At 41.6% G+C, this 18,238-nt stretch overlaps 1 protein-coding gene and 1 pseudogene across 1 annotated transcript in view; both read right to left on the reverse strand.

Moving 5' to 3' along the window:
• Positions 1–542: 542 nt before the first annotated feature.
• The window catches only part of wdr18 (WD repeat domain 18), a 93,675-nt gene continuing 75,979 nt past the window's right edge, over positions 543–18,238 (reverse strand). Inside the window, exons 9-10 of the mRNA XM_029632214.2 lie at positions 11,300–11,368; positions 543–2,704 (exon numbers count right to left, since the gene is read on the reverse strand). Coding sequence (XP_029488074.1) covers positions 2,576–2,704; positions 11,300–11,368 — 198 coding nt within the window. The 3' untranslated portion in view covers positions 543–2,575. The remainder of the gene's footprint in view (positions 2,705–11,299; positions 11,369–18,238) is intronic.
• On the reverse strand, positions 11,375–16,295 carry LOC135564367 (polyubiquitin-like; annotated as a pseudogene).

The following is an 18,238-nucleotide window of genomic DNA, read 5'->3' on the forward strand; positions in this document are numbered from 1 at the left end:
CAGCTTTAAATGTATTAATTTGTCAAATATATATAATTCCACTGCCATTATGGGGTATTGTGTGTAGGCCAGTGACACAAAATCTGGAAAAAGGGGTGTGAGTACTTTCTGAAGGCACTGTAGGTAAGGAACTAGGAGTGAATGTAAGTCTCATCTCTAATCTAGAGGTCATTTGTTTACTGGCTTTCTTTACTGCTGTGTTTTAAGTGTCCATTCTCCACTGGGAGTGTCAGGTACTCATAATTCTATAAGCATCCTTCAGAATGTTAAGGTAAAAAACCTTAATTTGCAAGAGGAAGGATAAAATACCTTTTTTGAAATGGGGTTCTTTCTTCAGCGAGACAATTTTCCATTCGATTTTTCTATGCACTTGACAAAAATGTATATTCTTCCATTTTGATGAATATACATTATTATTCAATGATTTAATTTTAGCACAAGGCTATTTCCATAGTTGTGTCCTTGTATTAAGCATACAGGAGTAATAGTTTCCCAATCTTTCACAGCGGGTCAATCGCAAAAAAGGGCCAAGTAACAACAAATGTGCATATTTTGTTTTTATTTCCCATGATTTCAGAAAGGTACAAAAACACAAGCATACAAAAACACAAAAAAAGTACAATTCCAGTTGGTCTGTTTGTCTTTATTAGAGGAACAAAACAATTAATCCCCCACACTGAACACTTCACTCTTCTAACCATCAGAAGCGCCATCTCACTGGCCTGGCCTGCCCCCCGCCACCCCACACATCCATACCCACACATGCAGTCAAGAGCTGGCCTTAGCCTTTTGGGAGCCCTAAGTGGAATTGTGTTAAGGGTCCCTGCCTACCTTGCAATCAAAATATTTTTGCAGGCCCCCCTTGACACCAGAGACAAAACATTGAAGTTTTAGAGTTAATTTCCTGCAATTCTACACATTTTGCCGTGGGGCGTAGCAATTACTTCCCAATGTAATGCAATTCTATTAATTTTGCCATGGAGCGAAGAAAAATGGGCAGTTACAGCCAATTTCCTGCAATTCTACACGTTGCCATAGTTGCTATACAAATGTTTGCAGTTTATAATATGATATCTGAGTTAGAATGACTAACAAAATCAAAGGGGGGCCCTCCAGTTGTTAAATCAACTATGATTAGAACATGTTTATATGGCTGGCTGGACTAATTTACCAATCTGAAAAATGTTAGCTGACATAGGCTAATTGTGTGACTGTCAGTGACTGACATAAGAGGAAAACTGCTGATGCAAAACCACATTTTGAAATGGCACTTTATGTATTCGACTATTCTGACTCTTAACAGTAAATTGAGACCCCAATTGAGATTATTTTTTACAACTACAGGCCTACAAAAGGAGAGTTGCCAATCCCTGTTCTAAAGCCATGGCTCTCTCTGGACAGGAGGGCTGCTGTCCTTATCAGTTCCCTCTTCTCTACCGAAGAGGCACACACATTGTCCTGATCTCATCAAAGCGGGCGAATGAGAAAAAGACCAAAATCAACCACTATTTCTATGTCTAATTTAGTGCCCCGGGTGGAGAATTAGCAGTGATGAGCGGAAGAGCGATTTCTGGAGGATTCTGAAAACTGATTCTGCAGTTGTATAGTGTTGCTGGGCACTGCACAACCAAATCCATGATTGCTACAGGCACGGAAAAACTGTACACAGTCTTCAGGCTAGTTCCTCAGGGTTAATCAAACATATTCCTCTACTCTTCCGTATTGTTTTTTTAACACCACCATTTTCTTTGAGATATTCCTGCCTTGAGCTGTTTTTAGCCAAACAGGTTAACAAAGAGTATGTGCATATTGCTAATGGGAAAACAGTTTTGCTTGACAGAAGGGGACCTATGAACCATGGTGGTCATACCTAATTGTGCGACTGAAATTAACACCAGCCTCATCGATGCTAAGCCAAACACACCTGGGTGCACATCATGTCCTTGTCACACAAATTCTTATAATCAATCTGGTTGAATGCTGTAGAACGTGGCCAAGCCGAGGTAAACAAAAATACAAATAAAAAGGAGAGGATAATGCAGGAATCTGAGGTTAGCCAGATTACAAAAAGGATGAAAGGTCAGAGGGCAGTAACTGGATACTGTTACACCGATTTTTGGCTGATGGGATTTTTGGCCTTATAGGCAGTGGTGATGAGTGTGAAGGAACAGGGCTGTAAAGTTGAGGTCAAGGGACGTCAATATAGCGCTAAGATCAATTATGTCGCTCTATCTGGCTGCACTTGACTACTGCAAGTAGCCTGTGGCTAACATTGAACATGTCGCACAAACAAGGTGAGCACATTTCTTTCATGTTAAATTAACTCCTTTATCCTAAATATGGCGAGGGATCATGATACAAGCAATGCGGTCCATGGTATAACTTTAACACCTGAAGTCCTGCTGAACATACACTCTTCCTTACAAAACAAACACTATGAATGACACACACTAACTTATATTTCCCTAGCCTACCGGTCTGTAGTGGGGGGGGGGGCTTGCAGTGTCTTCCCTCCCCCTAGTAGGTTCCCTGCTGGTGGGATGGGGGAGCCGTGGCCAGGGGTGGTGGCTCTTCTCTAGCTGGGCTTGGTGAGGAGCTGTGTGGAGAAGTCGTACAGGTCCTTGTTAACCTTCTTCAGCGTTCTCACTTCCTCCTCCAGCTCCGACACCCGCACCTTGGTGTTCTCGCCATCACCAAACACACTCTGTAGTTTTAACAGTAAACAGAGAAAGAAGAGAGAGGGGGAGCAAGAGAGAAGGAAAGTGAGAGTGTAAAATTATAGATACATTGGGGTTAAGCAAACACATTGGTAGACACAGAACATTTCAATCTACTACCTCAGGTATCAGGTCCCAGCGGATTCTAAAACGGGGGACATATTTGCTTTTCTCTCATAGACCCACTCATCAAAATCGACAAAAGGATGAAACCTCTCCAATATTTATGGTAATGTATTTGGAGTTAAAGGCTCCATTGTGTGCAAATGAGAGGTGGAATTCATTTTCAGTGGTGGTACAATCTGCCAAAGAATAAACCTAGCTCCCCAAGGAAAGCCCACTGCCCGTTTCGGGAGTTGGGTGCCGGGGCGGTGGGTCGAACGCTTGGGGTGAGGAACATCAAATCTCGTTTGAAAAACCTCCCTAATTTCGCAGAGTCACATATTGACATTTCCCAATGTGGCCAAATTTGCAGCACAGGCAGCCATTGGATGACAGCAGTCCATATTTGTCATATTTCCTCCCAAGATTAAAGAGTGGAGGGGAGAGGAGAACTATTGCCCGTACTCAGTTTATTTATTCGTTTGCCTGCCTTCTTGGGTATAGATGTACCGGGCTGGGTGCTTTGGTCTTGCCTGTGGGAGCAAGCGAGGGCTGTTCTCCCTTTTTGGATGGAGTGAGACTAATCCACTTAACCATATCAGTACCGAGAGCCCAACAAAAATCAGCTTTTCATTTATCAGATTTCCATTTATCTGCATGTCCAGTCCTTATATTTAGCCTCACAATTAAGTGTTTTACCATTTTCTTTTCAGGACAACAAGTAAAACATGAAACAATATGACAAACAGTTGCATTAACTAGTTGCTCCTACCCTCTACTTTTTTGAACATTTTGTTAAAAATCGCGCAACATTTCAGCGCCCTGCTACTCATGCCAGGAATATAGTACGTTCATATGGTTAGAATGTGTGTATAGGAAACCCTCGGACGTTTTTAAAACTGGTTAAATCACGACTGTGGCTATTACATAACGTGCGTTACATCGGAAAGCGCAGGAAAACCTGATCACAGAAAATGGAAATAAATATCCTTGCGCCACTTCCAGCAATTGTTAACAGTGAGCCGAATTAGATAAGACCGAGCATTCAACTCCCACAGCATCCCCATGCAGTCGAGTATCTTGTGAATTTAATCCTCTTTGATTCTTGGTTGAACCGAAAGAGGGGCACGACGTACCTCCGGTCTCCGCCCAGATCATTCCGGAAGAGCTCTCTCCTGAAATTTTTTCCAAGACGACAGCTAATGATATGTACATCGCCTACGGATGATTTTTATCGCTTATTAACGTTTACTAATACCTAAAGTAGCATTACAAACGTATTTCGAAGTGTTTTGTGAAAGTTTATCGTCTACTTTTTGAATTTTAAAAAATGACGTTACGTTGTGAAATCGCTGTTTTTTTCGTTTATCACACAGTCTACATATAACGATATCTTGGCTTTATATGGCCCGATTTAATCGAAATAAAGACCCAATAGTGTTTATGGGACATCTAGGAGTGCCAACAAAGAAGATGGTGAAAGGTAATGACTGTTTTCTATTTTATTGTGCGGTTTGTGTAACGCCGAAATGCTAATTATTTTGTTTACGTCCCCTGCTGTGCTTTTCTGTTGTAGTGTATTGGTGCATGCTATCAGATAATAGCTTCTCATGCTGTCGCCGAAAAGCATTTTAAAAATCTGACTTGTTGCCTGGATTCACAACGAGTGTAGCTTTAATTTGATACCCTGCATGTGTATTTTAATGAACTTTTGAGTTTTAACTAATACTATTAGCATTTAGCGTAGCGCATTTGCATTTCCAGAGCTCTAGTTGGGACGCAAGCGTCCCAGGTAGAGGTAAGAGGTTAATGAGTTTCATTGACAAATGTCCACAAAAAAATAAGGTCCACCAAAGCAAATAACAGATAAAAAAATATTTATATGAATGCTGCAAGTACAGACATTGTTTGCTCAGTTGGAAATTAATACCAAACTAGTCAGTGACAACTGTGTGGAGTTTGTGATAGCGACTATGTGAGCTTATTACAGTATTACAGACACCATGAGTCTCTCAGCTTTTCATAGATGGCTTTTAATAGTTTGAAGCTCAAACCATACGGACTCTAAAGACCATTTTGTAGAAAGACTTGTCCCCGGGCCCCTTTGGGATCCTCACCTTGTCTAACACACACAGCTCTAGTTCAGCCCAAATTAATCACTCAGACTAATGTTTGGTATCAACGGATGTAGAAGAAATGTATCCAAATGGTACAACCCAGAAGTCTGTAGCTTAAAGACACTGTTTAAAATGGGTTAGGGGCACTAATTCGGTCACTGAGCCCAGGGATAAGGTGCCTCTGGTGACGGCCTCGTCTGGTTAGCAGACAAATCCCTCTGCGAAAAAAAACACCAACCTGCTCCTTCCTGGCACACACAATTACACACATGCAAGACCGCACACTGCATCCACACGCTGGTCGAGTGGATGCAGTGACACAGAGGTGTAGAGGTTCCGTGCTGATTCATTAGACTTAAGAGTAATAATGATAGATTGAAGTAATATAGCGCCTTTCAATAGGTTCCAAAGTGAATTACATTGTTTAGGGGTATCTCGCCCTGTCCACTGTGTAACACCCACCGGCGTGATGCATGGCAGCCATTTTGTGCCAGAATGTTCTCCAAACATAGGCTAAAATTACATGGCCATAATAGTGAGGGGGAGGTTTTGAATCCTATACATTAGGGGCCATCCATGTTTTGTTTTAGCTTTAGAACTGGGTTGACCCTCCCAGTGCTGGATCTAGTATAGAGGCAGAATCAATCCCAGAGGAGAATCAGGCAAGCAATCCACCGTCACCAGCCAGAGGCCCATTAAATGATGGGCCTTGTAGGCAAGGATAAGAGAGGAATGCTGGAGAGCCCAAGGTGGAGCAGGGGGCCCAGAAGGGAGCGGTTGGATAGTGCCCATGATTAGACAGGAAAAGCTGTTGCTGCTGCCACCAGGACAGGGATATACTGAGATCTAATCATAACCAACATACAGTCCCAGAAGAGCAGACCCTGGCTTTAAAAGGCACAATCTATTATTTGAATTTCCACTCAAAAGTTGCACTTAGTTGCACACGGTGGGGGTGGGTCTTGGCAAAAGTAACAGTTGTCCAAGTTATTTGAACAGGCCAGGTCATCTGATGCAGCACTCCATCACTCTCCTTCTTGGTCAAATAGCCCTAACACAGCCTGGAGATGTGTTGGGTCATTGTCGTGTTGAAAAACAAATGATAGTGGGACTAAGCCCAAACCAGATGGGCTGGCAAATAGCTGCAGAATGCTGTGGTAGCCATGCTGGTTAAGTGTGCCTTAAATTCTAAATAAATCACAGACAGTGTCACCAGCAAAGCGCCCCCACACCGTAACACCTCCTCCTCCATGGTTTATGGTGGGAAATACACATGCGGAGATCATCCGTTCACCTACAACACATCTCACAAAGACATAGCAGCTGTAACCAAAAATCTCAAATTTGGACTCCAGACCAAAGGACAAACTTCCACCAGTCTAATGTCCATTTCTGTTTCTTGGCCCAAGCAATTCTTCTTCTTCTTATTGGTGTCCTTTAGTAGTGGTTTCTTTTCAGCAATTGAACCATGAAGGCCTGCTTCACAGTCTCCTCTGAACAGTTTATGTTGAGATGTGTCTGTTACTTGAACTCTGAAGCATTTATTTGGGCTGCAATTTCTGAGGTTGGTAACTAATGAACTTATCCTCTGCAGCAGAGGTAACTCTGGCACTTCCATTCCTGTGGCAGTCCTCATGAGAGCCAGTTCCATCATAGCGCTTGATGGTTTTTGTGACTGCACTTGAAGAAACTTTAAAAGTTCTTAAAATGTTCCATATTGACCGACCTTTATGTCTTAAAGTAATGGACTGTCGTTTCTATTTGCTCATTGGCGCTGTTCTTTTCATAATATGGACTCGGTCTTTTACCAAATAGGGCTATTTTGTGTATTTTATTTATTCAACTAGACAATTCAGGTAAGAACAAATTCTTATTTACAATGATGGCCTACACCAGTCAAACCCGGACGATGCTGGGCCAATTGTGAGCCACCCTGTGGGACTCCCAATCATGGCCGGTTGGGATACAGCCTGGATTTGAACCAGGGTGTCTGTAGTGACGCCTCTAGCACTGAGATGGAGCCTAAAGTTCATTCAGCTGCGGGATCGGGGCACCAACAGTACAGAGCTTGCTCAGGAATGGCAGCAGGCAGGTGTGAGTGCATCTGCACGCACAGTGAGGCAAAGACTTTTGGAAGATGGCCTGGTGTCAAGAAGGGCAGCAAAGAAGCTACTTCTCTCCAGGGAAAACATCAGGGACAGACTGATATTCTGCAAAAGGTACAGGGATTGGACTGCTGAGGACTGGGGTAAAGTCATTTTCTCTGATGAATCCCCTTTCCGATTGTTTGGGGCATCCGGAAAAAAGCTTGTCCGACAAGGTGAGCGCTACCATCATTGACAAGGTGAGCGCTACCATCAGTCCTGTGTCATGCCAACAGTAAAGCATCCTGAGACCATTCATGTGTGGGGTTGCTTCTCAGCCAAGGGAGTGGCTCACTCACAATTTTGCCTTTGAACACAGCCATGAATAAAGAATGTTACCAACACATCCTCCGAGAGCAACTTCTCCCAACCTTCCAGGAACAGTTTGGTGACGAAGAATCCCTTTTCCAGCATGATGGAGCACCTTGCCATAAGGCAAAAGTGATAAATAAGTGGCTCGGGGTACAAAACATCGATATTTTGGGCCCGTGGCCAGGAAACTCCCCAGACCTTAATCCCATTGTGGTCAATCCTCAAGAGGCAGGTGGAGAAACAAAATCCCACAAATTCTGACAAACTCAAAGCATTGATTATGAAAAAATGGGCTGCCATCAGTTAGGATGTGGCCCAGAAGTTAATTGACAGCATGCCAGGGCGGATTGCAGGTCTTGAAAAAGAAGGGTCAACATGGCAAATATTGACTCTTTGCATCAACTTCATGTAATTGTCAATAAAAGCCTTTGACACTTATGAAATGCTTGTAATTATACTTCAGTTTTCCATAGTAACATCTGACAAAAACATCTTAAGACACTGAGGCAGCAGACTGAAAATTCATATTTGTGTCATTCTTAAAACTTTTGGCCACAACTGTATGTGAGAATGTTATTCATTGACTACAGCTCAGCGTTCAACACCATAGAGCCCTCAAAGCTCATAACTAAGCGAATGACCATGGGACTAAACACCTCCTATGCAACCTGGATCCTGGACTTCCTGACGGGCCGCCCCCAGGTGGCTCAGTCCCCTCTTGTACTCCCTGTTCACTCATGACTGCACGGCCAGGCATGACTCCAACACCATCATTAAGTTTGCTGATGGACACAACAGTGGTAGGCCTGATTACCGACAACTATGACAGCATATAGGGAGGAGGTCAGAGACCTGTCCATGTAGTGCAAGGACAACAACCTCTCCCTCAACGTGATCAAGACAAAGGAGATTGTGGACTACAGGAAAAGGAGGACCAAGCACTCCCCCATTCTCATCAACGGGGCTGCAGTGGAGCAGGTTGAGAGCTTTAAGTTCCTTGGCGTCCGCACCAACAAACTAATAAGGTCCAAGCACACCAAGACAGCCGTGAAGAGGGCAAAGAAGATTTGGCATGGGTCCTCAAAAGGTTTTACAGCGGCACCATCGAGAGCATCCTGATGGGTTGCATCACTGCCTGGTATGGCAACTGCTCGGCCTCTGACTGCAAGGCACGACAGAGTGTAGTGTGTACATCACTGGGGCCAAGCTTCCTGCCATTCAGGATGTCTATACCAGGCGGTGACAGATGAAGGCCCTAAACATTGTCGAAGACTCCAGCCACCCTAATCATAGACTGTTCTCTCTGCTACCGCACAGCAAGCGGTACCGGAGCGCCAAGTCTATGTCCAAAAATATTCTAAACAGCTTCTACCCCCAAGCCATAAGACTCCTGAACAGCTAATCAAATGGCTACCCAGACTTCTTGCATTGCCTGCCCCTCCACGCTGCTGCTACTCTGTTATTATCTATGCATAGTCACCTTAATAACTCCACCTACATACATACCTCAATTACCTCGACACCGGCACATCGACCCGCACATTGTACCGGTATCCCCTGTATTTAGCCCCGCTATTATTTACTGCTGCTCTTTAAATTATTTGTATTTATTTTGTCTTACTTTTAAAATGGTAGGTATTTTCTTAACTGCATTGTTGGTTAAGGGCTTGTAAGTAAGCATTTCACTTTAAGGTCTACATGCACCTGTTGCATTAGGTGCATGTGACCAAACATTTTTTTTTGTGTGTGTGTGGGGGGGGGGGGGGGGCGTTTAATAATGAGATGTTCGATGAGCAGGTGTCCACATAGTATGGTACACTACATGACCAAATGTAAGTAAATGTAGCATACTACCTGTTTAATATAGAGAGATCACGTGCTAATCTATGGGTCCCACATGACCCCGATGCATTTTAATTTGAAACTACAGGTAGAAATGATGTTCGGGCCAGGAGATCTTTGGCCAGTGAGAAACCCTGACTGCCCCATTGTCTTTGGTTTGAGAGGTTAACACAACTTTCAAATGAGTCAGTGGAAATGAAAGTTACAGATTGTGCCTTTAACTGACTGTGTGGTCTTTATAATGAAAACCAATCTCTTGAGGTGCATCATATTGACAAGCCTGTTCATTTCAGTCATGATCTCCAGACATGAAATCCACTGTCCCTAGCTAAGAAAGGATATGAGACGGATGGATACACCAAGTCTCCAGATAAGACACAATATTGTAATATTGACCTTTGCTGACGCAATAGCCGGTAGAGTCTCTCCTCTCTTACAGTCAGTATGTTGACACAGTGTGGTGTAAGTATGTATGAGCTCGCAAGTAGTAGCTACAGCTGTATTTTCTTACCGTGGCCTTTGTCAATGTCAGAGTAAAGTGCAAGTAACGCTGTGAGGAGTTAAAGGGTAATAATGAAGAGTCTTCCGCTGAGCCTTCTGGCAAGGAGCCTGTAAAAATGTTTACCTGCAGCGACTACAGTGTCTTTATTTATTCCACATTTGATGTGTTGCAGCCTGAATTCAAAATGTGTTTTTTTTTTATCATCTCACCCATCTACACACAATACCCCATAATGACAAAGCAAAAATATGTCTCTAGAATTGTTTTCAAATGTATTGAAAATTAAACAAAGAAATCACATTTACATAAGTATTCCAACCAGAGTCAATACTTGGTAGCACGACCATTGGGAGCGATTACAGCTGTTAGTCTTTCTGGGTAAGACTAAGAGCTTTCCACACCTGGATTGTGCAACATTTTCCCATTATTCTAGTCAATATTCTTCAAGCTCATTCAAATCGATTATTGATCATTGATAGACAACCATTTTCAGGTCTTGCCATAGTTTTTACATACATTTACTTGAAAATCTAACTCAGCCATTCAGAAACATTCACTGATGGGGCTTGTAGCAAACAAGACGCATGTTTTGGAATATTTATATTTTGTACAGGATTCCTTCTTTTCACTCTGTCAATTAGGTTCATATTGTGGGGTAACTACAATGGTGTTTTTCCATCAGTTTTCCTATCACATCCATTAAACTCTAACTGTTTTAAAGTCACCATTGGCCTCATGGTGAAATCCCTGAGTGGTTTCCTTCCTCTTAAACAACCGAGTTAGGAAGGATGCCTGTATCTTTGTTGTGACTGGGTGTATGGATACACCATCCAAAGTGTAATTAATAACTTCACCATGCTCAAGGAGATATTCAATGTCTGCTTTTTTTTTTTTTTTTTTACCCATCTACCAATAAGTGCCCTTTGCAGGGGCATTGGAAAACCTCCCTGGTCTTTGTGGTTGAATATGTGTTTGAAATTCACTGCTCAACTGAGGGACTTTACAGATAATTGTATGTGTGGGGTACAGAGATGAGGTAGTCATTCAAAAATCACATCAAACACTATTTCACACACTGAGTCCATGCAGCTTATTATACAACCTCTAGCACATGTTTACTCCTTAACGAGTTTAGGCTTGCCATAACAAAGGGGTTGAGTACTTATTGACCAAAGATATTGCTCCTTTTATTTCAAAAATTAATTTGAAGAATAATTTTTTTAAATCTAAAAAAACAATTCCACTTTGATATGGGGTATTGTGTGTTGGCCAGTGACAAAAAAAACCTCTAAATAGTATACATTTTAAATGTAGGCTCTAACAACAAAATGTGGAAAAAGTCAACGGTGGGAACACTTTCTGAAAGCACTGTACATAGCATTTACATACATCTAACACCCTTAGAACATGATGCGGTGTAGAATGCTGAGTCACATGGCCCCCTGAGATGATGTTGACTTGCTCACTATCCTTATGTCGACAAACACACAGATATTCGAAATAACATCTGTGGGGAATTGTATTGTGTAATGACGTGCATTTTGCATTGACCTGCCCACTTACCTTGTCTGTTACGGCACTCATGATGGAGTAGAGTTTGTCTGCTTTCTCCAAATAGGTCTCCTTTTGGGCCTAAAAGAGAGAGAACATACAGTCAAACAAGGTGCACAGGCCATGTCCAAAGTCAAATCCAGAAGTGGATAGTGGCGTGAGTGTGACAATGCCAACAAAGGGCCAACAATGACAATACCAGACAATAACAACAAGGGGAGTGATCCCACTCCCCAGATTTACAGAGCGGATCACAATTGCAATGTACCGCCCCGTCCGCTGACACCCAACTGTGTGGGAGTTCTGACTTTATTTTACGGCACGGGTCAATAAAGCTGACGCGGATGGACAATATGTTGAAACGGAGGTGGGAAGGGTTCAGGTGTGAAGACTACACGCCCACGAGTAGGAGTTATGCATGGAGGTGTAGAGAAGTGGTTTCAGACTCTGGTCTCGGGAGAGTTATCTTGTGGGGAGGTCTTCAGAGGTAGCTAACTACCATAAAAAAAACACAGGTTAGTAAAATTGAGGGATCATGGGAATAAACAGGACAGAATACAACAATCATTAAGTCTCATTGGAAATAAATCACCTCACCTAAAAAGAGTAACACTTATGGAAAGCTATAGTGACCAAATATTTACTGCACCAGTCTTTGAAAAGTGCTGGGGGGCGTTACACAGGTCAAGCGGCATACCAACTCGCATCCCACTACTGGTTTGCTTCTGAAACTAAGCAGGGTTGGTCCTGGTCTGTCCCTGGATGGGAGAACAGATGCTGCTGAACGTGGTGTTGGAGGGCCAGTAGGAGGTAAAGATCTAAAGAACAAACAATCCAATGCCCCTGGGCAGTGATTGGGCTGTTAAACAGGTGTCCTGACGCTCTATGGTCACTAAAGATCCCATGGCACTAATCGTAAGAGTAGGGGTGTTGACCCAGGTGTCCTGGCTAAATTCTCAATCTGGCCCTCAAACCATCATGCCCACTTAATTATCCCCAGCATGCATTTGGCTTATTCATTCCCCAGGTAAATGCTGTAAAATGAGTTCTGAGTCAACTTACCTGGTCAAATAATCGTAAAATGTTTTAAAATTCAAATGCGGCATCCTATTGAACTCAAATAATCCAAATTGTGACATGAATTTAGACCTGACATACCCAGTTCTTCATCAGTCCTTTATTAAACAAAAGAAAATGCATGGAACGCTATACATTCTCGATCGATAAAATGTATATTTGTATAATTTAAGTGAAGCAAAACAGATGAGCCAAAGCACATTAATAACATTAACTGTCTCAACCTTGAATGGAACTAATTTATACAGAATCGGGATAAACAATGCAAGATTTTCATCAAACTACAGTGCCTTTAAGTTTCTTCATGTGCACTGCTCTGTTTTAGTTAGTCTCAACCTGAATAAAAATTATCTATATAAAAAAGGTCAAAGAAGCAGCTCCGTATCTTACTTACCAAATTATTTGACATTCATAATTCCAGGCTGTTCTAGATTGAACCATTTCATAAATGAAAATCACATATTTGTTTAATTTTCATGCCTTTTAAATTTGGGCCATGAAAAAAAAAAAAAGTAAATTATAGGTGTTCAATACATTTTTATTTAATTGATTACAATCGAATTGAAATATTCATATAGGTCATGATTTTTAAAGCTTTAAAAATGTAGTGATACTGTGATAAAGTTCTCCCTATATAGATTGTGTTTCATGCATTATAAATTAAGGGTTTCATACTGCATCTCAGGTCAATGATACTCAGTTGTCTTCAGCCTCCCCTAAGACGGAGAGTTAGGAAAATGTTGCTGTCCTTTTTGATGTCAGAGTGTTTTCAGTGTCTTGTCATCTTCAAGCTGCCTTCCCCCAAAGAGCAATATCTGTCGGTCCACAGGGACCTGCTCCACATGATAGACCTTGATCTTGAACTGGGGCACGGTCTCAGCCGGCATCACATCGTAGGGTTTCACATTATTCAGGGAAATCTGAATCGTAGCAGGCTTTGTAATCCGCACACACACATTGGATCCTGGACTGCAGACCATAGTGGCTCAACGTTTTTGAATCGTCACGGATATCCTGCCCATTACTTTTTAGCTTCTGCATGGCAATTGGCACTTCAAAATGTTGGTTGATGAGACTTCTGAGATCCGCCACTGTGGTGGCAATAAATAGTTTATTTCAAGGACAGACTTTGACCAGAGTTCTAATTATGGAAGGAATAAAATAACCATTTAGAGTCATTTAATTGCACCTAATTTGACTGGGGCAAATTAGTGCACAACATTCCCTGTATGCACACTCAGGGAGTGTTTTTCCCAATTTAACAATATGATGGTAAGGTCCATGATAGAGATTGTATTACCTGAAAATGAATTAAACTGAAAATGTATTTGATGGCCCTTATAATATCAAAAGTAAATCGGTGCCCAACAAGAACGTAATTGTAATAACTATGAATTAACATGGCATTTTATATTATTTAGGCCTACCGCTAGGCATGATTGCTAGCGGTAGGCCTGATTGCTAGTGCAAAATCAGTAGGGTACAGTAGGGTATAATCAATAGGGTATAGCAAAAATATTTACCTTTTCATTTAATATTGTCCTACAAGAAAGCCTTTGTTGTTATTTTGCCTGAATAGTTTTGATAAATCCGTTAATATACAAGTATTTCAACCAGTTAACGATGACAGCTCTGTCCTCGTTTAGAGCGGAACAGGTATTATAACAGCTGAGGGCCCCGCCCCTCAAATTAAGATTTGTTCTATCCTGGATTCACCACTTTTGCTTTCCATTCTGCTGCTGGGTAGAGAAAGTTGAGCGCAATAAATTGTTTATTTCAAGGACAGACTTTGAACAGAGTTCTAATTATGGAAGGAATAAAATAACCATTTAGAGTCATTTAATTGCACCTAATTTGACTTCTTGACGCACCCATCCCTTTAGCGGGATCATTTTCATCAACACCCGCTGAATTGCAGTGCGCCAAATTCAAATTAAATTACTAAAAATATTTCATTTTCATGAAATCACAAGTGCAATATAGCAAAACACAGCTTAGCTTGTTGTTAATCCTACTGGCGTGTCAGATTTCAATACAGCTTTTCGGCGAAAGCATAACAAGTGTTTATGTAAGAACATCTCTCTCAGTAGACAAAATATTACAAACATTAGCAGCCAAGTAGATTGGTCACGAAAGTAAGAAAATCAATAGATGAAATCGCTTACCTTTGATGATCTTCGGATGTTTGCACTCACGAGACTCCCAGTTACACAATAAACGTTCCTTTTGTTCCATAAAGATTATTTTATATCCCAAATACCTCCATTTGTTTGGAGCGTTATGTTCAGAAATCCACAGGCTCGCGCGGTCACGACATCACAGATGAAAATTCCAAATAGTATCCGTAATGTCCACAGAAACATGTCAAACGTTTTTTATAATCATTCCTCAGGTTGTTTTTAAAATATATAATTGATAAAATATATAATCTCTTTTTCAATAGGAGGGTGAGAGACAATGGCTGCCCCACTCTGCGAACACCCAGCTATCCACTGACGCAATGTTATCTTTCTCGCTCATTTTTCAAAATAAAAGCCTGAAACTATGTCTAAAGACTGTTGACACCTTGAGAAAGCCATAGGAAAATGAATCTGGTTGATATCCCTTTAAATGGAGGCATGGCATCCAATGGAACAGAGAGCTTTCAGGAAAAACAGCACCTCCTGGTTTGATTTTCCTCAGGTTTTCGCCTGCAAGATCAGTTCTGTTATACTCACAGACAATATTTTGACAGTTTTGGAAACTTTAGAGTGTTTTCTATCCTAATCTGCATATTCTAGTTTCTGGGCCTGAGAAATAGGCAGTTTCAAATGGGTACGTTTTTTGTGTGCCAAAAACGAAAATCCTGCCTCCTACACTCAAGAAGTTAAAGTCCACGGCCACTAGGGGTAGATGAGCATTTTCTTGTTTGCTTATGGCCTTATACAGGCCATTGAGTGCCGTCTTAGTGCCAAGATCGATTTGTGGTTGTAAATAGACAACTATGAATAATATAGATGAAAACTCTTGATAGTGTGGTCTATAGCTTATCATGAAATTCTCTACCTCAGGCGAGCAAAACCTCGAGACTTCCTTAACATTAGATTTTGTGCACCAGCTGTTATTTACAAAAACACAGACCGCCACCCCTCGTCTTAAGCCCAGCCAGCTGTATGTTATCCATGTCGTCGACCAGCCACGACTCGGTGAAACACGAGATATTGCAGTTATGTCCCGTTGATAGGATAGTCTTGATCGGAGCTCATCCATTTTGTTATCCAATGTTTGCACGTAGGCTAATAGGACTGATGGTAGAAGGGGATGACTCACTTGCCGTCAGATCCATACAAAGCACCCCGGGCCTTGCCGTGTGTCTGAAGTAAATCCTTCGCGTCCGACTCATTAACGAAAAAATCTTTGTCCAGTACGAGGTGAGTAATCTCTGTCCTAATAACAAGAAGCTATTTTCGGTCATAGGAGACAGTGGCAGAAAGACTGAACAAAATAAGTTATAAATAACTCAAAAAAATACACAATTGGTTAGGAGCCTGTAAAATGGCAGCCATCTACTCCAGCACAATGGACGTAAAAAAAAATATTTAAAAAAAGATGACACTGGTGAGGCCACCTCCAAGGTGATGTTGGACATCAACGGTTCTCCTGAGGTCCACCTTGAGTGAACGAGGTCATGAACGCTGGAACAAGGTACGGGTGTTACAGGTTATATTCTGTGACCAATGGTTTGTTTTATTTATTTATTTATTGTTTTTTCATGTTACATAATCAGATATATTTCAATATCTTACATTGTCAATAGATATCCCTTTCCTACCTCTTCCTCCAGGTTTGGATAAATGGACCAACCAGACACTCAAGACTGCCATGGGCAACCTGAAGGAAATTGTCTTTGCACTTAACAGCAGAGTCCAGGCCTCCGAGATTGGACGGGAGCCGCAGCTGTTGACTGTGGTAGTAAACAATGCAATTATATATTCAATTATTGCATATACTGTAGTCTTTCAAATGTGATTGACTTAGTGTTATTGTTTGCCTATTGCTATTTTTGTATCACTTAAACCTCCCCCCAAGCGGTACCCCATCCACCATAGCGAGAAAGCTTGGATCAATCTGATTTGCTCCGAGTCAGAGGGGGACCAGCTTGTAGGCTATACCTTCCAAAACTGTTGAAAAGCACAATTCTACATCCAATTGCCTCACAGTAAAGTTTAACCTGTGTGTTTGCTTGTTTCCTACCCTGTTCCCTTTAACTCTGCTCCTGTTCTCCAGGACCAAGGTGTTCTGCCTAACACCCAGACGTGGATCCATCTGATGTCCTCCATTACCAACCACCCTGCAACTTTTCATTACGTCATCTACGGCTACTGTTGTCATTATCTGCTGAGAACCTTTTCTTGCTCTATTATACTGGGCACATAATATGCGAGATACACAGATGAACTAAAAACACTAGCACTGCAAACACTCAGAACAAAGAGAGCAGCAGTGCCTGAACATTGCAGTCTCCCTCTTCAAGTCCCCCTTTCCGAGACTGACAGAACCCCCCCCCCCCAAAAAAAAGACAATTTTATATATTATAATCTTCAATATTTCCAGGTTGGTTTTCACAGCTGTTTCACAAGGTGTTCATTATTTTAAGTTGTAAGCTATTTATAAATTCCTAGGACCCACAACAGATACATATATATTCAACCACAATGGTCCACTGAATCATAATAGAGGGCTACTGAAATAATAGCATTTCAGTGTAGGGAAGGGCAAAACATGCCAGCCAGACATACCAGCGTGAGAATCTAAAGGATTTGCATATGAATGGAGGAGTGGAAATTAACAGACTTTGTAACCTGTAAAGTAAGTAACAACGTGCCAAGCAGATTACACGTTTTCTTTGCTGTTTCCCAGAAAAGTAGCAACGTTTAAGACATTGATTTCATGCTGTTGTAATCTTAACAAGGGACCCAAAAGTCGTTTGAAGTAATGTTTTCCATTCTATTAGCTAAACAAAACTTGTTTAAACAGCTTAATTGCTGCGGAAATCAGCCTCGTTTGCATAGCGGAGATGAAAAGAAGGTAATTTAGGCTGTAATGATCTCCACACCGTTGATATAGCAATGGAAGTTAATAGTTTATCGAATCCCACTGTGAAGCAGGGGATACACTTTTTGATATAAGTTCCCTATATTTTTGAGCATACAATATAGCTCAGTATTTTTATTATTTATTTTATAGTCAGTTTTGCTCATCTTTATCAAAAGGTGTCAATAAATTCAGACCCGACAGTACATGTGAGCAGCTGGGAGTTCACAGGTAAGTGTACAGGTATTTCATTTTTATTACGCTGACCCGCAGCTGTCTAGGTCAATGCATAAACATGCAGATAGCAGGGTTTATTTCAAAGATTAGTAATTAACTGTGAATGCACTGGAAATTAAAGTGTGTACAGGGGAAACAAAATATTTAAGTTTGTGGAAGGCCCTTTCCTGTTTCAGCATAACAACGCCCCCGTGCACAAAGCGAGGTCCATACAGAAATGGTTTGTTGAGATCGGTGTAGAAGAACTTAACTGCCCGTCCTCACAAATGATTGTAGCTGAATGGAAAGCAAGTCCCGCAGAAATGTTTCAACATCTAGTGGAAAGTCTTCCCAGAACAGTGGAGGCTGTTATAGCAGCAAAGGGAGGACCAACTCCATATTAATGCCCATCATTTTTGAATGAGATGTTCAAAGAGCAGTGTCCACATACTTTTGGTCATGTAGTGTAGGTCAATACCATGCTCCCGACACAACGGCACCCCACACACACACTCTGTCTCAGCTCTTTCCCACACCCATCAGCTATTCCTCAATGAGAGATAAAACCCTTCCTATCGCCATTTG

The sequence above is a fragment of the Oncorhynchus nerka genome, linkage group LG24 (assembly GCF_034236695.1).
Source record: "Oncorhynchus nerka isolate Pitt River linkage group LG24, Oner_Uvic_2.0, whole genome shotgun sequence".
In the NCBI taxonomy this organism is placed as follows: Eukaryota; Metazoa; Chordata; class Actinopteri; order Salmoniformes; family Salmonidae; genus Oncorhynchus; species Oncorhynchus nerka.